General features: G+C 42.0%; 1 protein-coding gene across 2 annotated transcripts; it reads right to left on the bottom strand.

Moving 5' to 3' along the window:
- Nucleotides 1–8,720: 8,720 nt before the first annotated feature.
- Nucleotides 8,721–22,982, bottom strand: INHBA (inhibin subunit beta A). 2 transcript variants are annotated; one of them, XM_037507125.2, is made up of 3 exons: nt 22,865–22,982; nt 19,855–20,382; nt 8,721–9,726 (listed from the first exon to the last, which is right to left on the bottom strand). In XM_037507125.2, exons 2-3 carry the CDS (start codon nt 20,240–20,242, stop codon nt 8,831–8,833), a joined length of 1,284 nt encoding a protein of 427 aa, XP_037363022.1. In that variant the 5' UTR covers nt 20,243–20,382; nt 22,865–22,982; the 3' UTR covers nt 8,721–8,830. The 2 variants fall into 2 exon arrangements, with proteins under 2 accessions (XP_037363022.1, XP_054548271.1); XM_054692296.1 differs by lacking the exon at nt 22,865–22,982 and having other exon boundaries at nt 19,855–20,832.
- Nucleotides 22,983–23,412: the final 430 nt, after the last annotated feature.

Below are 23,412 nucleotides of genomic sequence, written 5' to 3'. Positions count from 1 at the left end.
CCAGATCTGACGACCTGGAAACCCAAAGTCACTCTCAGAGCTGGCTGGACGCTGCAAGCTGGCGGAGAGCCAAAATGGGGTCCCCCAAAGCCCACGTGTCTGCCTTTTATATCCACCTGGCTGCTTAATCCCACCCTCAGGTCCCAGCCACCTTCCCTTTGGTGGTGATGGGATTTGGAGTTCCCAGTGTCTTTGGCTTTGACCTGGGGTGGGGGTGGAGTCCACAAAGCCTATATGGAATTTGCTTTGGGACATCCTTTTTCCCCTAACAAGGCCACAGTGGTGATAGCATGATAGCACTGAGTTAACACCTATCCCACCAGAAAGGCCCTGCTCTCACCTTTTAAAACAGTTACACCTGAGAAACCTCAGATTTCTCACATGTGCTCGACTGCCTAGTCAGCTTCAGTTCCCATGAGGCCACTGCCATGCTCTTCCACACCTCTGATGAGGAATCCAGCACACAGCTACATCTTTCAGAGGTCACTTTGAGAATGTCTTTCTATTGGGGCTCCCAAAACTTGTGGTCCAATTTCTACACAGCATCTTATGGGACTGTTTTCAATGCAAAATCAAGGAAAATAGTATTCTCTCCCATAAGTATCATGATTTTTAATTTAGGAACCAAAGGGGTATCCACTTTGTATGCTGTCTTTGGGGTAAACAGTCAATCCACTTCTGCCTGCAGTCATTTCTATCCACTGGGCTCGATTAAAGTCTCTGAAGCCTGACTGGTGAAGAGGCAGCTTTTTCACCTGAATTTCCCTTGGGCACCTACTCCACAAAGGACTTGAAGCAACTTGATTTCTAGAGGCCAGAACATGTATATATTAGTTTATATCCTTATAAGTAGAAGTCACAGCTGAAGAGAAGCACCTGACCTCAACCTTAACCACCCTGAGTTTCAGCTACTTTCCCCATAATTTTGAGTATCTGAAAGTTCTATTAAGTAATTTCTGTCTAACTCCTTAGAATTTATCTCCATTGCTTAATTCATGTCCTCCTACTTCTGGTCTTTCTCTTTTGAAAATCAGCCTTCCAGATGATAGATGGATCGAGTCAGAATCTTAGTTAGGTACTTGTTCAATATAAAAATAGTTTAAGATAACATTTCCTGATTTGTGTAATGTTTAAAACCCAAAGATAAAAACTGTTTACCATTACCCTCCCTTAGCCCCCCGGGATGCCTGGTTGAAGAATGAGCTTGAATAGTGGAATGATCTGGTGCTGGGTGAGAACTGGCCATCTTAGGAAATGGAAGGCATGTTTCTCTTGTTTCTCATATCTGCTGACATATGGCTTTCTGGGCCATGGAGGGGGACCAGATGACATTTACTGTCCATTTCTCTCAAGGAGTCACAAGACTATCCTCTCCATTAGGCATTTCTGAGCTTGGAAGTCATTCTTTTGAGTTTTCTGCCCAGTTTTTATAAAGTGGCAAAGTGAATGATTAAGGTAATACCAAGAAGCTAATTTTCAATGTAACATGTATCATTTTATCCCAAGGAAGTATCAGATTTTTTTAATCTGAGGTCATTAACAGTAACGTCATGACAACATGGTTCTGTCCATGATCTGATGGAGACAAGTGAAAACTCACTGTTTTGAGAACATAAGAGTTAGAGGATTTCAGAGCCATGATCCCCATAATACTTGACGTAATAATGGCTAATCCACATATGATTTTAGCACCCCCAGTCATTTCACATAGTTGGCAATTTGATTGTGTTTAAGGTACGATCACTCAGATGGAAAACAAGTTTTATCTTTAAAAATATCCTATTTAATGACAATTTTACTTAGAGTCTTTGAGGGATAAATTAAATTGACCATGAAACACAAACATTTGTTGTTGAGATCAATGGTGAGAAGGCTCCCTGGTTTCATTTAGAAGGGTTTGATGATTGTCTTCAAAGTGTTTGGAGGCTCTAGCACAATAAACACTTTGAAGCGCAATGCTTTGTCATCCTCCTGCCTTAGGCCTGCTGTTTCTGGCATAGATTAGCAATGTTTGTCTTTTTTTCCCTTTTTTTTCTTTCTTTCACAATGGAAGAGTTTCCCCATAATGACTGCCTTTATCCCATGTGAGCACCAAGCTTTTCAAAAAGCTTCTGCGGTGCTCAACTATGTTGGGACAACTTCATTAATGAAAGGCGTATTAGATGGGATCTTTGTTGCCACATTACAGTATTTGTCTTAGAACACTGTGTCCCCCACATGACAGTGATGCAGGCCCCACCACCACCATAACAGTAGGAATTACAGCAGCAAATTAACTCTTGCCCTAGGTGGTTTTCTCAGTGCTCTTTATGACAGTGACTGAACCTTGTCTCAACACTTCCTCTGACTGCTTCCCAAGCAGAAATCAGTTAAAAAAAAAAAAAAAGATTCATCATTTTTATTCAATAAGTTGACCTAATATTTCCCCAAACCACTTTCAAAATTTTAACGGCCAAGTTATCTTCAAGTAGAGTACTTCTGTGGTGTCCCTCCAGGGAATTTGAAGTCATGGTGGACTCCTAGGAAAACAGGCTCATCTTGAATGTGGACATAAAGTGGGGCAATTGTCTGTTTCTAAGAAGTCTTGAGACAGCTCTGTGGTTCCCGGCTTGTGGAGAAACAATTGCCTTCCTTATTTTTTTTTACTGTAGGCCCTAATTATACGACAATGAAAGAAGCCTAAAAGGGTATAATGGAGACTTTCTAATAAATCCTGCCTTTTCACGGACCAAAGAGAAGACTCAAAATTGGATAAATGGAGAAACAGCAGAATTATTTTAAAGGAGCTGGCACTTGATATGGTGCAAGCAGGAATTCTTGCACTGCTCTCTTCCCTTTTGTTTGGGTGCCTTCATAGGACTGTTTAATGAGAAAGGATCAAACCTTTATATAGGATGAATTTAGAGGTTTCCTTTACATGATTATACATTCTCTTTTTGTCATAATAGACATACGTACACACATATAACATGTTAGATGTGATATATAGATTACATAATTACATATTATACACAATATGCATGTGCCTATATAACATACACACAGATACACCTATATATTTTTCTCTAATAGATTTGTCTTCTTTTAGTTACCCATATAAATTTCATGACAGTGCAACTCCTTTGCAATTCCGTGGGATTTTTACTTAGTCCCTAATATTAAACTCGGCAGGAAATGAAGACGAATGACTGTGCTCATGTGTACACACCTGTGTGCATACACACATATGCACACATAACACTGGGCCCGTAAAGTAAAATACCCTGGATAAAAAAATTCCTCTATGAAGATATAAAAAAAAGAGAAATTAATAAATTTAAAGCAAAAGTGTAACAATTTTCATTTTCTAATTGAGGAAATTAAAACTTTCTTGTGTAAAACAAATAAAAGAGGAATTTGTATGGATTTGGCATTTCAACTGCAGATAAGTAGACATGAACTATCTCCATGAGTATAAGGTGTCTGGGATAGTAAGTTAGAAGTGTCTCAATGCTCAACTCTCATTTCTGCTCCCACATTTCCCCCAGGAAACAAGGGAACCAAGAAAAATCTTGGAAATATAGAAAACTAAAAGAAAGTTAACTTTATACTTGAATACAGACCTGACCTACAGTGCTAGTTACAATTAATTTTACTTTATGCCTTGGGTTCAACTATAAAGGTAAAGATAACATTTACTTGAGGGAAGTTAACCCATGTGTGAAGAACAAAGCGGGTGCATGGGGACATGCCTGGTTCACACACTCACATGGATACTAAAAGACATTATTTTTTCCATATTTTTTCCAATTTCTAGGATGGGTACAGATACTAGAGAAAACCCACATGAAGGAAAGTTTGAACAGTCACTCTTGACGGCAGTTCTGTTATTTCAAATAGGCTGTTAGTTGGAGCACTTTTATTTCCTCTGCATATAGTTCTCTAGCTGTAACAGCCATGCAATTTCAGGCTCCCAGTCAGAAAGAGAAAGAAGAAAGTAAAGAAGGAATGAAGAAGGTGGGAGAGGATAAAAACAGGTGCAGTGGAGACTGGAAGGGAATTTATCTTCATTTCATGTTAGTTGCCACCAGGGTTTGAGAAATGGGAAATTAACAAAAATAATAAAATATAATGAATGTCAGTCCAAGCCCATTACAAATCTTGACAGTAGCAATATATGTTCTTTCACATTTTGAGTGCTCTCATTCACGCTTTTGTTTCTCTCTCCCATTCAATCTTTTTCTCATACTCTTCTAAATAATTAGTGTGAAATAATTATCACCCTGTAAAGGATGTAGCAATATGTGTGCAGAGTTGATCTTGCAAAGCCAATAAGACATAAAATAAAATAAAAAATAAATAAATCCCAAACAGGTTTTTTATTTAACATAAGGCCAAAGAAGCTATCAGGCGTTGCTGAATACTGTCCACTAACTGTACAAAATATTGACTGCATGCCTCGCAAACAACAAAATATCCGCTGGAATGCCATAGAAATAAATAACTTCTGCTATAAACACATGGAAACATATCAAACTGTTATCTCTTTAAACATATTGTAAATAAAAAAATTACCAGTACTTCTACACAATAAATATTAAGAAACCATTGACATAGTTGAAATGCACTCATATAAATTAACAACTTTAATTACATTAGCCAAACAGACATTGGTTAAAAAAACTGCATGTAGTATGCAAAAAAAAAAAAAAAAAAAAAAAAAAAAACAGACAACATCAATCACAGAACATAAAAAGTTTTAAAACAAAACAGGCTTCAGATTATCTTGGCTTTCATAACTATATTTTTCTTTTAAAGAAAAATATCAACCCATTGTCAATGCACTGTTTTTCAAAGCATTTAAATAGAGGGTAAAACCCACTGGAAATTAATACAGAAGAAATGATTCACTTTATGCAATAAAAATAAATAATAATATAGCCGAGACACGTGGTTTGCTTCTGCTTTTGAAGATGTGAACAGCTTCTAAGCATTCATTTTCTCTGACCAACAACAGCTTCTCAGTGATAAAGGCTTTATTTAAAAACAACGTCCACCCCCAAACCTCTGCTCACATCTACAAATTTCATTTATTGTGCAGGTTTTCTGGGTGACTACGTTTTTCTCTTCATTGAAAGGGAAAATTGCCAAAAGGCCCACAGGAAATCATTATTTTCAAGCAAACATGATAATTTTAATATGACAGGTATTTGTGTGTTGTATTTTAGAGTCACCTCTTGAGGTCCAATCTCATGGGGGTGAAAAACAATTCACTTGCTCTATCTTGGAGGAGAATGTAGGCACTCTCCTTAAAAATGGAGTGTGGAATCAATCTTAAATAAACATGAAATTATTTGGTCTGAAGGGACAAGAAAATTCCAGCTCAGTTGCTGGAACTTGCATTACACTTTTGAAAAAAAGAAAATGTCAATCGAATCTACAAAATATATGTCATTTTAAAAGATATTTGGGGACAAATGCTTTTTAATCAATGCTTCTAAGATTGGTGCCGATAGATGACCCTAGGAAAGAGTAGAGACACCATGATCAGACAGGGCAACTCTGGTTTCAGAGAAAACGTACTGTAAAGAACTCTTTTGGTCTTACGCTGCTACATGAAAATGTGGTTGTTCACGAGATCCCATATATTCCAGAATTATTAAAGATAGCAATTTATAATTCTATTTCTACTTAATGAAATAAGGTTAAAGTTTGTAGATGTATAATAACTTCATCTACATGCATTTAAATTATTTAAATTAAATCACCCTATTAAAATAATGTCATATGGAATTTCATTTTGCTCTGCTTCTTTTACTATGGCCACTAATCAAACCCCATCTCCCCCAGTATGTTGAGGAATTAAAGGACTTAAAATGATGGCCTACATGAGCTAAATGGGGGTTACAAGTAGATATCAGCTGACCTTTTAACTTCTATGTTTCCATTGCCTAGGCCATTTTTGCTACTGTACAGTGAACAAGGACTTGTGTTCCCATGCTCTTTTCGTAAGTTCCAATATTAGTTTCAAATAAAAGACAATGCAAAAGGCCATCAGAGATTTTCCAGAAATTTGTTGAGTTGAACCTCATTGTCTACTCCTCTGAAAATGTTCCTCACCTACATCCACCTTCCCCACCTGCATGATTTCCTGGCCCATGGTTAAGAGTTAGGAAGTAAGTATTAATGTTGCATATTCTCTCTTCAATTAGAATCCACTCTTATGCAATGCATGTATTTCTTGCATAAGAAGACGTGGACTTTCAGAATTTATAAGTATATTTGCTCAGCAACGACATTAAAGTAATTTGCCTTCATGCAGCCTAGTGTCATACAGACAAGCGCTAAGTCACCTATTGTAATGTCTGGTTTCTCACCAATACTTTGTTTTCCTACCATTAACTTTTTAGGAAAACCATGAATTGACATAGACCTGAAAGTTTCAATATTGTACAAAACACTAATAAGTGTAATTTCCCCAATTTTTAGAACTTTTTTCAATTTTTGCAAACTTCAAACAAGTCAGTAAATGCAAGGCTATATTTTAAAAGGACATGAATGAATAACCTTGTAATGGCTCTAGACAAAATAATGCTTTGGGATCAATTAGCAAAAAATTTAGCTTTAAGCATGTACTTTGATATAGATAAAACAGTTTTCGTTTTTGCATTTGCATCAGCGCATACAATCTTATACATTGAGCGTTTTGGCTGCAAATTAAAATATTAGGAATTTTTTACTTTTGCCCACATCCCTGCTCGTAACTGATCCTTGTTCCCACACTCTGCTCTTAACACCGTCCCCCAATTATTTATCTTTTAATTAATGACAACATTATCTAGCCCAGCTATGCAAGTAACATTTCTCACAACCAGGCCTTAACAATTAGGAAGAAAATAAAAAAATATGCCAACCCTTATTCTGGCCCAATGATTATTTTTTCTGAAAACTGTTTCAATTTAAGATCGATTCCAATACCTAGAATACATAGTTAGTTGCCCAAAGCCTAGAGCTTTGATTAAGATGAGTTTCCTGCTTTCCAGGCAGGGACTAACGTGTGGTATGGGGGAGGGGCTCATAAAAAAGGAGGGAATTGGATCTCAGAACATTGAAAGAGGGTCTTAATGAATATCCACTGGAATATTTAGGCTTTCTCCCAGCCAAATTTTTGAAATGTGCCTACCAAATTCAGAGTAAAAGCAAAAACTATAGCCTATCCTTCTTAAAAATACTGTGTTTTGCACACAAACATTCATTGCTTTAAGAAAATTTTAAAATGACAGCCTGAAGTGCTTAAAATGCGTATGGACATGATTCGATACATGTATATATACACACAGATATGCATATGCACAAGCAATGTATATATACACATACAAGCATGGAGCGTTACATGAATTTGATTGAACGATATCCAACAGTGTGCAACTACTGTACATCCAGTATGAAATGTCCTGTTTCATGGATGTAAAAGGAGTCAAAACAAACTTCTCATGTCTTTTAAGCCTGAACACAAATCCACCCTATTCAACCTTGAATCTCAACCCCTGACTCATTGATGGTGAATGATATCAACCACAGACAGACTGTTTAAAGGCTCACACAAATGTCTTTGGTGTATGTGTCTATTTTTTAAGGTACAAAATAATAATAATAATAATAATTATAATAATAAAAATAGCTATTTTGTGTGCTGTAGCAGTTCTTTTATAGCTCACATTAAGTGCAGCTCTTAAACCCCTCCCACCCCCACCCAAAGAAAATACTTGTTAAATAAAGATTAGACAGGTCAAACACCATTGTAGTGCAAATAGTAAACAATAAAAAAAAACATTTACAAAATATAGAAATGTTTGGATCCAACAGATGGACAAACATATTCCTTTCAAGTATCTCTCCTTGAAGAAAATAAAAATTAATCAGGTTACTTCCAATACAAAAAAGTCTCTCTTTTTTTTCTCTCTCAGGTAAACAGTTTCAAACCTATTAGGTTGCATAGTTCTAAGATCATAAGCACCTTAACGAAATATAACTTGGTATTCTTTTTTCCTTGATCTTTCACTCTTCCCATTCTTGTTCTTAATTTTTATGTTGGTTTTTTTTGTTGTTTTGTTTTGCTGTGAAAGTGGTGCAGAAAAAGAAAGCGTGACCGTCTGCACAATATTGTTCTCTTACCAGTGTGTGCATGCATGTGGTATGTGGAAATGCCTGTGTGTGTGTGTGTAAATGTGCATGTTGCCTATGTGGTGTGGTGCATGTGGTGTGCGTGTCTGCGTGGTGTGTGTGTGTGTGTGTGTGTGCAGTGGGGGATGTAGGGTGTGTGTGCATGGGGGTGTAGGTGCGCGCACAGGCTGATATACACAGAGAGAGGTCCCACAGACATACCTTATGACCTGGGTAACTGGGTGGGAAAGTGCCTGTAACTGGCCCTTTCAAACTCATGGCTTTCTAGACGCTATTTGGGTTGTGCTAGCCTACATCTGCACAGACTAGACAAGTTGACTTTGAGGCTCACACTGAAAGTGACTGAAAAGGAGAGGACAATGCTCCCATCAAGCAACCTCAGCTGACACTATCATCACATCGATTTTGGAAGAAATGAAAGGTACATGGTTCTCCCTGTCCCTCCAAATTCCCGTCTCCTTCCATGCTTCATCTCTGAGCCCTGGCTAAGGAATGTTTTCACTTCTTCCTTCATCTGTCTCAGGTTTTGTTTTTAGTTTTTTTGTGGTTTTTTTTTTTTTTTAATTTCTAATTTTCTGGTTGTTTACTTCAGAAACCTTAAAAATCTCTTCATTTTGCCACTTTCTTCTCTGGACAACTCTGTTCCCTTCCCCGGGGCCAGGGAGCTCTATGAGCACCCACACTCCTCTACTATCATGTTCTGAATGTCCTTCTTGATGATGTTCTGCCCATCATCATAGTACAGCATGGACATGGGTCTCAGTTTGGTGGGCACACAGCATGACTTGAGGTTGGCGAAGGGGCTGTGGCCCCGCATGCGGTAGTGGTTGATGACCGTCGAGTGAAAGGAGAGGGAGGACCCCGACGTGCCTGCTATGTGGCTTGGGCACTCGCCCTCGCAGTAGTTGGCGTGGTAGCCAGAGGGGGCAATGATCCAGTCATTCCAGCCGATGTCCTTGAAACTGACATAGAATTGCTTCTTGCAGCAGATGTTGACCCTGCCGTCGCACTCCAGGCCGCGCCGCCGCCGCCGGTGAGGGTGGTCTTCCGACTGCCGCGCCTGCAGCATGAGGAAAGGTCTGTGGGACTGCTCCTTCTCCTCGTCTGCCCCTGCTCCTCCTTCTCCGTCCTTCTTGTCCTTCTTCTTGCCTTCACCCTCCTCTTCTTTCTTCTTTTTCTTGCCCAGGAGTACAAGGCTGGCGCCGGTCTCGTGGCACTGCTCACAGGCAATCCGAATGTCCAGGGAGCTTTTGCCCTGGTCCAGCAATCGCTGGATGCTGCTGGAGACGGGGAAGATGTGCCACGTGCTCTTCCTAGCGTCCACCACCTTTTCTGATATCAACTGCTCACTCCTCTCCCCCGTGAGTCCCTCCTCTGCCTCCTCGCCTGCGTCCAAGCCGCCCTGGGGCCGCTTCTGCTGCTGAAAGAGATTGATGGTGACTTTGGTCCTGTTTCTGTTGGCCTTGGGGACTTTCAGGAAGAGCCAGACTTCTGCGCGCTCCACCACCGACAGGTCACTGCCTTCTTTGGAAATCTCAAAGTGCAGCGTCTTCTTGGCTGTGCCTGAAGAAGAAACACAGCACAAGAGAAAAATAGGGAAACTCATTAGTCCCACGTTTGTGCCGACTTTCAGGCAAGCATGGTCCTGGTTACAAGCCATCTCCACAGGCTGTCAGTAAATTCTGACCCACGGGTTCTAAGGATAGTTTTGACATTTTTCTTTTTCTTTTTAAATAACTTTTTTTAAGATTTATTTATTCATGCATATAAGAACCGGGGTACAGGCCAAATAAATGTATGCATTTATTTATTCATGCATACAAGAACCAGGGTACAGGGAGGCGAGAATATTCACCAGAGACAAAGCAGGGAACAGAACAGGCAGACTGACTGAAATACATTGCTGAGGGGAGCAGCGGGTGAGGCAGGAGAGGTCTGCCGTGCCATGTGGGAATCTCCCCAGCCAGCGGGGATGGAACCGGCTATAGACAGCTTCACAGCACTGTGCTCCACCGCCTGCACCACCAGGGGAGGCCCCGGTTTTTGGCATTTTTCAATGGTGGGAGAAAAATAGCATTTTGTGACATGTGATAATTATATGAAATTTAAACTTAAGGGCCCAAAAGTAAAGGTTTTTTGACTACAACCAGCTTATTCCTTGACAGGCAGCATCTACCGGCTTGCGTGCTATGACACTGCTTGAACAGTGGCGTGAACAGAGACCCTCTGTCCCACAAAGCTTAAATATTTACTCTCTGGCCTTTTACAGAAAAAGTTTGGCAATCTTGCTCTAGAAAGTACAGGGCCGAGGTCTCAGTGTGACGGGGGCTTTGGGGATCTGGGTTAGCTGACTCATTGCTTAATCTCAATTTTCATCTCCTATAAAATGGAAATGACATGAGATTTGACCTACTACTGCACAGGTTTGGAAGCATCAAATGGGATAACATAGACACAAACACACTGTAAACTACAGCAAGCCGTGGAAACACCATTACTCCCGCACGAACAAGCAAATAGCGGTCTCCGCCTATCTCTGTGGCATGGACCCACAGCCCAGTCTCTCCCTGCCACAACCTGCTTCACTCCCCCTTTATTTTTATAATGGGTCACTGCAACAGCCTTTTCTTTCCCTTGCCTCTCCAGCACAGAGCCAGACCGCTCTCAATCATTTCTCCACTGAGCAGATAGAAGAATCTTTCCCAAAGGCAGATCTAATCAGGAGGCACATTCTTGAAAGCCCTCTGCTGATTTCCTATTACTCTCAGAATAAACCAGAAAGTGCCTATGACTGAGCTGTGATAGTGCTGCTGCTACCTTCACCCCAGCTCTTGGCTTCATGGCAGTTCTCAGCTCTCACAGCGGTCCCTGGCTCGAGTGGTCTGGATCCAGGGGCTTACTTGAAGCCTTGGTCATCCTTGCACTCTCTCACCTCCAAGAAGTAAAACGAGCTGCTCCTTTGGCCCAGATCATGCCTGCTCCCAACGCAGAGCCCCCAGTTTTCAGATCAGAAGACAGATCCTCTTGAAACTTGTCCTGACATCTCCACCAGCACCCCCATCAGTTCTATTTAAGCAGCCCCCGACTTGTGGTTCTGCTTATCTCCATCATTGCCATCAATCCCAAGTTTAGCAAAAAGGAGGCAACTACTTGCTAACTTAAGAACAACTGGAGGCACCCTTAACCTGGGTTATATTTGATTAAGAGCACTCCCTCCTGCCTCAGAACCCACCTTTTTGGTTCCTTCCTTGTTTTAAAGATTTATTTATGCATACAAGAACTGGGGTACAGGCCAGAGGTACGGTGGTGGGGGTTGAGAGGATTCACCAGAGGCAGAATGGGGAACAGGACAGGCGGATTGACTGAAATACGCTGCTGAGGGGAGCAGTGGGTGAGACAGGTCTGCTGCACCATGTGGGTTTCTCCCTGACCGGGGAGCAAACTTGTGCTGCAGTGGCTACAGGTAGCTTCACAGTGCTGAGATTTAACTCCTTGTGCCACCAGGCAGGCTCCTCCTCCCTTTTGGAATGCAGCTTAGTAAGCACTAACTAGAGCAACCCTTACTGCCAAAGAGGAAATCCCCACTCCGGCATCAAATTGGATTCCGTGACCAGCCAGTTCTAACCTAAGTCTAAAATCAGAAAATCATTTATTTCCATCTCTTTCCATATGCACCTCACCTATATGTTTCTTCACACAACATTAATTAAGAAGCAGAGGCCCAGGGCCTCCCCGGTGGCACAGCGGGTTGAGCACAGTGCTGTGAAGCTGTCCGCAGCCTCTGCAGCGCGGTTCAAATCTCGCTGGCCTGGCGGAAACCCATGTAGCACAGCAGACCTCTCCTGCCTCGCCCGCTGCTCCCCTCAGCAGTGTCTTTGGTCTGTCTGCCTGTTCTGTTCCCAGCTCTGTCTCTGGTGAATCCTCTCACTCTCCCGCACATCTGGCCTGTACCCCAGTTCTTGTATAAATAAATAAATCCTAAAAAAAAAAACAAAACAGGGGCCCAAACTAGAATTCTTGAACTAATCATTTTCCCTCATTTCTGCTTTTACCATGTGGTGACTGGTAGATGAAACACCCTCTTTTCACCACCACTCCCTGCATGTACCTGCTTACAACTATCCAGCACGTGCACAAATCTGAAAATATTCTTAAAGAAGTTTATCTTAGAATTTGCAACTCCCTAGGAGGGTCTCCCTGCCTGGATTTCTATAGCTAACGGAAATCCAGCCATACTTATCACTCTCAGCCCCGAGATGTTTACGGTACTATAAATTTTAGGCACAGTTTCAACTGCTCTGCAGCAGAAGGCAGGCTTTTCTGTGCATTGCACACTGAAGATTCTGTTCTTAATTTAACACACTGAACACTGTGATTATGATAGTGGTAAATTCACTAAGGCCAGGGCCAAAAAGGGCTGACATGTATAGGCTCTCTGGCATCTTTGTGTAAACTTGCTAGGACCGGGCTGAGTCAGTGGTGGCAGTGGCTGTGGTGGTGTGGTGCGGTTGTAAAGGAAGTGCCTTTGCTTTGACTTCCATCTCTGACAGAATTGAAATGAATAATAAAGCTGGGTTTATGATTAGATCATCAGAGTGGGAAGCAGTAAGAGGGGGAAAGTAGCTTTTTGGTTTTTGGAAGTATGATGACTTTTTTCCAAAATGTGTACCCCAAATTCCCCTAGGCTGTGAAGTAGTGGATTTTGTTGATGATTTTTAAGAAAACTGAAGAGAAGATTCCAGGAAGAAGAGTTTAATCCTTTAAATCTACAATGACTATCTGCAGATTTTTAAGGTGGTGGGACCAAAGAAAAAAGATGCAGGAAGCCACCCAAGTCTCCACTCAGCAGCCTGGAGGAGCAGGCAGGCTCCCTGCACTCAGGCACATCCGCCCTGCCCCACAGAGAATGTTAACAAGCTACCTGCTGTTCTCCCTTCTGCCTCTTTGCTGGCCAGCTTCTGAAACCCTAAGCCGCACAGGGTGCCACTCTCAAGACAGAGATAGTAGCTGCTAAATTAGAGAAGCCAGAGGGCACAGGGTTGTGTTTTGTTTTTCTAGGAAAGGGTGTGAAACAGGAGAAGCTGCCTGGCTACCAGGCTCTGAGAGCTCTCTGGGTTTCAGGTAACTCATTCCCACAGGCTGTGTAGGCTTTTACCCACACTAACAGGAGGGGTCAGGGTGAGGTAGGTGCACGGTCCTCGGGTGAGGAGATTCCAGAGGCAGTGCCCACAGGACAGCACACACTGGGCTCCTATGAATCAAGTGCAGAGAAGCACACAGATGCTGGAGGAGAGGGGGGTTGTTCCACCAAGTTAGCCAGGTGACAGCACAGGCAAGTGGCCTTGGAAGAGCCAGCCAGGCCGAGGTCCTCGGCTTCCAGGAACAGCCTACAGGACAGCCCCTCATTTCCCTAGAGCAGGTTTCTAAAGCATGATGTAGCCCCACCCTCCTTCACGGGCAGCTGTACTTGGAAGCAAATGATTTAGTGTTCCTGAGAGAGGATTGTACAAAGAGAGTGCTCATTAGAGGGGGCTCAATCTGTCAGGTGCTGTTATATTAGGATCAGAGAGTCATCATAAAATGACTTTCATCCTGGTCCTGGCTGATAATTAACTGTATGGCATCGCCTGCTTATCGCGGTGCAGTGCGGCGCTGATTTATGCATCCATTTAATTATCTAAGCTGAAAGACTCTGTTCCCTGTGCCCGCATCCATTGCCTGCCTGCTACATTTCTCCCCCATATTTCTGACATTTGGATTTTCCCCCTACTAATTGACATGCCTGTCGCCTCCTTCTCCTGGTGTCCATTTCTGGAACTGCTATTTGTATATTGCATGATAATTTATCAAGAAAAAAATAAAACTGAGATCCAATTTCATGAAAATGCTGTTGCCATAAAGCTCAGGAGGACAGGGGGAAGAAAGAGATTCAAGTCTTCCTAATGTCTACCTTATATGCAGGTACATTTTAAAAGTTCTATTGTATTATGACTTAATAAGCAGTGCATATTCTTTTCTTTTACATTGAGCTTTCATTGCAGAAGGGGGTGGGGAGAACGAGACAGCCAGAAACTGAGATGAGATTAATATTTATCAGGGAGGGCTGTAGGTTTCAAAAGGATATTACAACCCTCAAATTTCTTGGGTATGAAAAAATATAACTAGTCACTTGATTATATTCCCTTTATCTGTATTTTGCCTGAGATCTGATTGCTATACTGCAGTGATGCTTTCAGGATGTTCTAATCTTAAATCTCTAAGAAAAGAAGGTTGCCTAAGGCTGAAGTGTTTGGATCAATTACTAATCAGTTTCAGACTTGACTTAAAAATCTCCTGCTCTAAAATCCTGAAATGGAAGCCTTCCCATGATGCTCTGTGAGCAGGTACAGCATAGTTTATACAGGTGCGCACTGAGTGCCTACACTGTTACCTAGCTAACTAGATATAGCGGGAGGCTTTGCTAACCTTTCGTTACCTACTCTCTGACGATATTTTTTTTTTCATCTTTTGTGCTATTTTTTTCCTTCCCAAGCCTTGTGAGCAAGGCTTGTATCACAGCCTGCTCTGCCTGAGTAATTCACTAAGAAAGTCCCACGCAAACCCATGTGGGTGATAATATTTCATCACTTAAACCTCTGTGAGCTTGGTGGACATACACCAAAGGGAGAGAAGTACATAGAGATGTGCAGGAGGGATTGTGCCCCTTACAGGGGACACCTTTTAAATGTTTCTGGGTGGGAGGGAAGCACAGAGGAAAGGCTGTTAAAGCTGGAAGTAAAAACACCTGGAGCCTGTTTGCCTTTACTTCCAGAATTCCTTTCACATATTTTTGACAACTCGGTCAAGGAGGCAAGCTGACAAGGGTTAAGCAGTCAGCTCTGGTTCCTCCCCTCTCCCACTCTAGGATGCAAAATGCTCCTCTTCCCAGAGTCCAGCAGCTCAGCTTTGTGGGCATCTGAACATTTGCAACGAAATGAGCGATGTACTAATAGAGTATTTGGTTTTTGTTCTGTTTTGTTTTCCTCACCAGGCTCCTGCTTAAAGTATGCTGCCCTTTTACATATGGGTAATAATTATGTCTCTAATGTTAACATGGAAAGCCTCGTTCTATGTAGAGTATTTAAATTCACCATGGGGTGGGGCAAGCCTTGCAGTAAAGTGAGACTGTTTCTTTAATTTTTCATTCTTCGCTGGGGCACTAAGGTGACTAGATATGGCATAGTCCTTGGTAGGGGCATACAGAGCTACCACTTAGACCCTGTGTGTTCTCTGAAGCAATTACTCTGCATTTGGACGGTTTCCATAGGTTTCTGCATAAGGTGACAAATGAGATCTTACAGGTTATTCCTCGTTTAGCCTATCATAAAGGGTCCTGCCTGTAATAAAACTACAGATTTGGTCAAAAATGACCTTGATTGATTTTTGTGAGCCTTAATATTATTTTCCTTAGGATCTGCTATCAGATTGTAAATGCTCAGCCAGAGATCTGCGTCTTCCATTTAAATGGTGATGAAAATGAAGGTTAAGCATTTAGAGAGAAAGGGGTTTTAGGCTCTTAGAAGAAGTAGAAAAAAATTCTTAAAGTTCAATCCACAGAATTTCAGAAATTCCTTCCAAAGTTCCTGAGAACTTTTACACTAGATTTCGGAGCTATGAACCAGATGAGTATGAAGAATTCTACATTGCAGCTAAGAGATCATGCTAGAGTATATCTTAGGGGAAGAGGGGCCAAGACAAATATGTGTTTTCACAAAAAGTGCCTGGGAAGGTATTACTCCCAGTTCTCCAAACATTAAAACTGAATTTCTACCCTGATGCCTTCCCTCAACCCCCTCAAATACAGTTACTTCACAGGCCCAAACCACTGTATCTCTTTTCACATCTTTTCTCCACCATTTCCCTCCACACTCTCAGTTTGGAAACAAACACATGCTCTGAAATGGCACACCATGTTCCCACAAGGCGTAAAACAAATAGTATTTTCTCCCTGTTGGAAGTCACTAGTCATTTGTCGCTAGTAAAAGCGTTGATCCAGCAGACAAAATTCAGGGAAGCAACAAAAATCAGGGAAGACAGAAGACATTTTTTTAAAAGCCCAGACGACCGTATTAGGGAGAGATGTGTGAGCAAATCAGTATTGCTGATGATTCACGGTCACATTTCTCTGCTTTGTTTGCTTCTGAAATTTATCATTACTCTTGTCTTCCATAGAGCTCTGGAATGCTCGCATGTTTCACAAAAATTCCCATTTCCTTTCCTTCTGTCTCATTTAATGTATTATAGGTAGTCATGCTCCTCCCATCCCACAAATCCTAACTTTTGGGGGGTGATCAGAAGAAGCAGAAGATAACCGACTATCAGCAAGACAAGGGTGTGACAGACTGGGGTTTCCAGTAGGTGAAGTTGCATTTCCCTAGATTAGCCAGCAAGGAGCAAAAGTCTTTGGAATGCGCCCTCTTGTGGCCAATCATTTACTATTATCCTGAGAAGAAAGCCCCTAAAGGCACTCTTCCGTGAGGGGTAAATCACTGGCAAGTTCAAAAGACTGGAGTGATTGAAATGCAAGGAGTCAACCCCACCTTGAGCTGGCTTTCTTGGGGTGGGGAACATAACCATCCAATCAAGCCTTCTTCAACTCCTGTTTGGGAAGTACATTTCTAACTAAAATCTCCAACTAGTATCCTCTAGGAGGGGAGGTGTGTTGCTTTCAACAATGCTTAGGCTGTATGAGGATTTTCCATTTCTTGATTTCATTTGTCTGTCCCTATTTTTTCTCCAAGGAGTGCTGTCATTTGCTAAATGAATGACTAAAGGCCCGCATATACATTTGGCAGTATATGGAAACTCAATGACAAACTGTTATTTATTTGACTGACCAGCTCTTATGAATGAAACTAAGATCAAATAAGATATAGCAGTCAAGAAGTCCACTGATTTTAGTCTCATTGACAATTATAGTGATAACTAGCTTGTCTCTCTCTCTCCCTTCTCCCTTTCCCTTAAGGTCTTAAGGTAAAAACAGATGATTCTGTGCTAGCCATGCATAAACTGTAATGACATTGATGTGCAACCTTAGGTACAAAACATAAAAAAGAAAATCATGTTTATGTGTTGGAAAAATTTTTTAGAGAGACTGAGGGATTCCTCTTCACTTAGTCAACATATCTGCTTTACAAAGATGGGGGCATTTTCCAACTGAGCACAATGGCACAGACTCAATTCAGAGCTCCAGGCACATGAGCTTTTGCAGTGCTTCGAGTGTTGTGGCCATATCTTGGCCTTATTAAAACATCAAGCAGAACAGAGGCAAAATGCCACATGTATCTCCAAATTGAGGGACCTTGAGGTTGAAAGGCACCTCTGTGACATGTATGAGGCGGCACTTACTGGATGGATTTTTTCCCATAGAAAACAGTTTACAGAGAAAAGAAAAATGAAGGTTCCTTTGCTATTCTCCCCAAATCTTGAGTTTTGATATAGTTTGATTATTAAGGTTCAATTATTCCAAATTTAACAAGACATTTTCAATATATTTACTATAATCATTCTGATGATAGATTTCTTTCCTAGGCTAGCAAAATCAGCAACAAAGTAAGTACATGGCACTCTATTTGGAGGGTAGGTTGTCCATATAGCAATCGCTAAATTTGTGAAGTCGTAGTAAATCAACTTGAAGTTGATGTGCGAAACTTCTCAGATAAGAAAAATAAGCAAGTGTAATAGACCTTTACTAAGAATCTTGAACTTCAGCAACTAGTCAGTCAAATAATTCACCTTTACTGAAAAAAAAAGTTCAATTTTTTTCAAACTAAATACCTAACAGAAAAAATTTTAAAATGACAATATTTTAGATAATTGGGGGGAAAAAAAAGACTGACACAAAGATGAAGACAATAAGTAAGAAAGTATGTAAATGGTCAAATTCTTTGACTGCAAAATTGCTCACTGGCAAGAGAATGATTTGCTATACCTCAGATATGTTAGAAATAGGGGCATATTGCTAGCATCAGGTGTATATATTACAAGTGCTCAAAGGCATAGGTGTTCTCAGTCATGTGATGCAGGTAATGGCAGCTGAGGAGGAGCTGCAGTGAAGGTGACCATGGGTGGCAAGCGATGTAAGAACATGAACGGTGCCCGTTTGTGTCAGGAGAGACCATTGGACCTCTGGAAGACATTCCCTGTACAAGCACCAGTGTTATAAGCACCTTCTTTTCTACTTTGCCACCAGGAAAGCTCCAACCTGACTTTTATCTTCAATATGCTTCAGAAGATAAAGTCATGATAGATATGTCCTTTGGGAAAGTATTAAGAAAGAGCTTCAGGGAGTGAAACTCCCAAAACCTTCTTAAGAGAGACAAACTTCTGGTGAGAGAGCTAAATTGCCCAGCCCCGAAGCTTGCAGGACATCAGGGTTTCTACAGGGGAAAAGCCAGGTGGCCGGGGTGCTCTCTGATCCCCTAGAATGATGCCCAGGTCTAACATGGTTTCTCGAAAACAGAATGTCTGAATCAACAGGTTTTCAGGATTGGAAATTCTGAGTGTTGCCTTAATTGTTTATACTGCTGCGGAAAACTTTTAAACAAAAATGCTGGGAGTCCCTGCACATACTTTACTGGCCATATGTTCTACCAAACAAAACAATGGCATTCCTTTCAAATGGTTTTGGCAAGGGATATAATTCTTTAGCCTGGCATTACCATGAAAGTAACACAGCATTAACACATCTGTGTGCCCGGACGTGCAGGGGCTTGTAGGCATGCAAAAGGATCTGTGTCACATAACTAAAAATAACCTGACTCCAGGTCTATGGCCTGCACTTTTGACAGGTACTTTCTATTCAGCAACAGGTTAGTGTGGTCCTAAGCCAATGATTAGGATCTATTTATTAAAGTTCTTCCTCTTAAGGATTGAGTGAGAGTTCAGTGTAGTATCTGAGAGCACTTTGTCAAGGTTGCATTCCTTGGCAGAGAGCTCTTAGTAACTTTACAGAGAACAAAACTCTTTGTTTTTTGTTTTTTGGTTCAGAGAGCAAATGTCAGTGTCCCCACAGTGACTGACTGCTGTTCATTGCCAACTGTCCCCCAAAGTCCCTTTAACTGCTTAGAGTGGGATGCCTATATACTTCCAGACAGTTTCTAAAGGTGAAAATGACTGTCATTAATAAACTTGCCCTGCTTCTCTGAGGAGGCCTCTGATTGGACTTTTAAAGGGAAGGTTTGTTTTAAGACAATGACTTCATCTGTGCCATTCTACCCCAAAGGAGCACTCTCCCACCCCCAATAAAAACTTTGGATAGGGTCCTGAAGCCTCCTTGGCTCTCCTTCCTACCCCAGCACCCAGAAATGCCCAGGCTTTCCTTAGGCTGCTCAGATCTAGATTCCCAGGCAGGATGAAGGAGCCCCTTGCAGGCTGGCTTCTAGCTCCAGCTTGACCCCTGGAACTTCCGCCTGGAGTGACCAGATGAGTTTAGCAACTAGAAGCTAGCCACTGCCAGCCAGGACTCCACCAAAAATTCCCTTTCTGTGAGGTCCTCTCCCCCCTCCCTGACCTCCTCTCTCTCCATCAGCTACCACCACCTAATAACTCATGACCTTCCGGGCAGTTTACAGATGGAGGGAAAGAAGTTCCTCCCAGGACTGTCAAAAAAAATGCATTCTCCCCACCGCACCCCCCAATGCCAGCACCGACCTGATTCTGCAAACGTGATGATCTCTGAGGTCTGCTCCATAAGTTCATTCATTTCTGCCCTCCTTCCGATGTCATCCTCTATCTCCACATACCCGTTTTCCCCCACTTTGCCCACATGAAGCTTTCTGATAGCGTTGAGAAGCGCTGCCTTGGGCACCGGCTGGGTGACATCGGGTCTCTTCTTCAAGTGCAGCATGTTTAAAATGTGCTTCTTGACGGCCTCCACCATCTCCGGCTGAGGGTTGGGTACATCCTTTGGGAGGGTGGCCAGCGCACAGGATGGGCAGTCAGGGGCTGCACTTTGCCCCTCGGATCCTGGGGTCGGGGAACTCCTTACTATAATCCAGCAACTCGCCAACAAAAATCCTCTCAGCCAAAGCAAGGGCATCCTGGCAGCAAAAGTTGTTGTGATTGCCTTTTTAAAAGGCCCTGCTTTTCCTCCCCCCTCACGCACAGGTTTTTTTTTTTTTTTTTTTAAGGGGGGGGGGTTTTTTTTTTTTTTTTTCCTTCTCCTCTTCAGCAAATTCTCTGGAACAAGAACAAAAAGTTTTCTGTGAAGTTTTGTTTGCAGGTTCCCTCTCTGAATGCAGTCAGTGCTGTAGGTTTGTGGCTGTAAGGGAGGAGAGTTCTGACTGTCTCGGAGTAAGAGAGGAGGGAGGAAGGGAGAGAGGGAGGGAGAGAGAGAGGGAGGGAGGGAGAGGGTGGGGGGCAGACAGACAGAGACAGAGAGAGGATGGGAGGGAGAGAGAGACAGGGGAAGAAGAGAGGGGGGAGAAAAGAGAGGGAGAGAAGGGGGAGAGGGAGATGAGAGAGGGAGGGAGGGAGAGAGGAGAGGAGAGGGAGAGGGAGAGGGAGGGAGAGAGAGAGAGAGAGAGAGAGAGAGAGAGAGAGAGAGAGAGAGAACGATTGGCCCTAAGTGAGTGAGTGAATGGAAGAGGGAGGGAGTTTGTCTGTGAGTAAAGGCTGTGATTAGGAAGGGGAGGGACAGCCCGTTTTCTGACAGGCTGCTTTCCTTCTGCTCATTGCTCCCTCACACACACCTCTTTTCAAATATCACCATTCTTGGGAGTTCTACTTTCCTTCTAGAAGAAATTCTCCTAATTTTGTTCGACTTCCTTTTTTTCCCCCTCTCTCTTTCTCTGCCCAGTCCCCTGACTTCACCTTCTTCCTCTTTTGGAGGGGAAAGAAAACCCCCAATAATGCACACTGTCTCAATCAACAGGGATGACTGCATTGAAAAAGTCTGTCCCGAGCTACAGCCGGAGGTGACCCGATGCCCACCAGTCTGGAAGGTGGCGCCCCGTCCCCGTCCCGGGAGGTCTCAGACAGGTAGTGGGGGCTGGGAAGAGGGGCGAGGGGTCCACGTGCAGCTGGGGCCAGCCAAGTCTTCTGGCCAGAGTGAATCCGGGAGACTTGCCTTTTCCCCCATTCATTCATATTTAAATGCTCAGGGTCGTCGCCACTGGCAGGCGATCTAAGAGGAGCGCAATAGAACTTTTGTTTGGGGTCACATAATACACTCTACTTTCCCCAACTGCAAAATGCAGCAGGGCATTGCAAGATCCACAGGCAGGCAGGCAGGCGAGGTTTTACTTGCTCCTGTCATAGGAAGCTCTTTCCCTCTCCATGGCCGCCGCCCCCTTCTGCCCTTCCCGCACACACACTCTCACAAATTACAGCTACCACCCTTTGCCCTGACTTCACAGATACAATGCATCATTTATTTGGTTTTTCCCACCTTATTTTATACCAAATAATGCATTCCTTTGGGGAATAGAATCTCTAGAATATATTGGCAAAGCGTTTTCTCTGCATTTTGGTAGTTTTACCAGGGGGTCCTCTACCCTGTCCCAGATCACTGTGTTCAGCTGCCTCTTCCGGCAAAGAAAAAGCACACACGAAATCCTCATAGATTTTAGTGTTCACAGAAAAAGAAAAATGTAAATTTTTAAACAATGCCTTTCTGCATTTTTTCCTCCCCCCCTTTTTTAAATTGTCTGTCTTATTGCTTTTATCTTGCAGAAGTATCTTTAAGAGGTCCATCTGTTAAAGCTTTCCTTCCCTCTCCCTCTCTTTCCCACACATAGCCCTCTCAGTTTCTGTAGATACAGTTAGCTTATATCTGACACCTAGTGTGTTCAGAGCTTTATCCTTAAGCACTGCAGTTTGGCTGAAAAAGTTAATAAATATCACTACTACAAGCCTAAGATCTGAGGCCAAGGACAGGAGAGTGAGAACAGTGTGACACTAAGTTACAACTGCAGTTTGCCCAGGTAACAAACCTTCTCTGAATGGTATACTCAGTCCTCCTTTCCCAAAACAACTCCTTGCAAGACTTTCTCTGTTACAAATCACCTATCACCTTTAGGATTTCAGGTTCCAGAAACACCAATCATTCTGCTCTTACTGTTAAGACTGGGTCAATCACCCCTAAAAAGTCAACAATTTTAAGTGGGGGGCAGTGAAAGAAAATGAGGAAGAGGGATTTATTTGTGTCATATCTGTTTGTGTACGATTTGTTTAATAAAATAAAACATTTTGAAATATAATACTTAACACAGTATTATATTTGACCTCACATATACTGTGACCAAATTATTTTGTAGTTCAGTTGATTTATTCAAGAGAGGCTGAAATACAACTAAAAGTTTAATGACTCTAAACTATTCAACAGTTCTAATAGTAGCATTTAGATAACTGCAACTGATCAGTATTTGGGTTCTCTCTGCATGTGAGTATGTGTGTGTTCACTGAATTCACATTTCTGAATGTAACTTAAAAATAGCTTTTCTCTCATGCATATTTACTTGTATATATGTGCCGAATGGGTTGTATCAACACATAATCTATTTGCTTACCCTACTATTAAAAGCTGTACTAACCTGCGCGAATAATATACAAAAGTACATATCACAGTGTTCTCCAAGTGTCACTAAGTTATAAAATTTCTCCTGACCATGCTGACTCTGAATTTGTAAGTAGCCCAGAAGTAAGAATTAAAAAGCATTACCTTTCCAGTCCTCTCACCAGCAGACTCCTGTGTCATGTGGAAAGAGCTGTCTGAGTTCCTCTTCATGGTATTGGCACTGTGAAGTTTTATACTGTACTACTTATTTGTACACTCACACATTGGTACCACTCAAAGAGAGGAGGGCTGGGGCTTTGTTTGGGATTGGTTAGAATCAGCATGACATCAGCAGATGACTGGCTTTTCCAGCATGAGGCATATTTCATAATTCATTATCTAATGGAAAGACTTTCTTAACTGCTATGACACTTCTGGGTGATCAGTGAACCAGTGAAACCTCTGAGAAACTAGTCTGCCTTGTAGAAAAATACTGGCATCAAGCAGATATATCTTATTGACTTTCCAACTTTCAACTTTTCTTTTACTGCTTGTGCACACACTTCTCATTATATTCAGGTTCAGTTTTATGTCTTCACATAAAACATCTGTTACTTCATGAAGTCGCCTCTATTTACAAAGTATCTAATTGTTTCATACAGGGAAGAAAATTCAGTGTTCTTTATAGGAATTCCAATTTTACTTTTTAAAAT

The sequence above is a fragment of the Talpa occidentalis genome, unplaced genomic scaffold (genome assembly GCF_014898055.3).
Source record: "Talpa occidentalis isolate TD23 unplaced genomic scaffold, MPIMG_talOcc4v2.1, whole genome shotgun sequence".
In the NCBI taxonomy this organism is placed as follows: Eukaryota; Metazoa; Chordata; class Mammalia; order Eulipotyphla; family Talpidae; genus Talpa; species Talpa occidentalis.
Note: the sequence above shows the minus strand (reverse complement) of the source record. Positions and strands in the feature narration are given on the sequence as shown.

What these genes read in the sequence shown, in the direction of transcription:
- INHBA (XM_037507125.2), bottom strand. Translation starts at nt 20,242, where the DNA reads ATGCCCTTGCTTTGGCTGAGAGGATTTTTGTTGGCGAGTTGCTGGATT. An exon ending in CATCACGTTTGCAGAATCAG is followed by an intron (nt 9,727 to 19,854) that starts GTCGGTGCTGGC and finishes TTTCTTCTTCAG; the next exon opens with GCACAGCCAAGAAGACGCTG.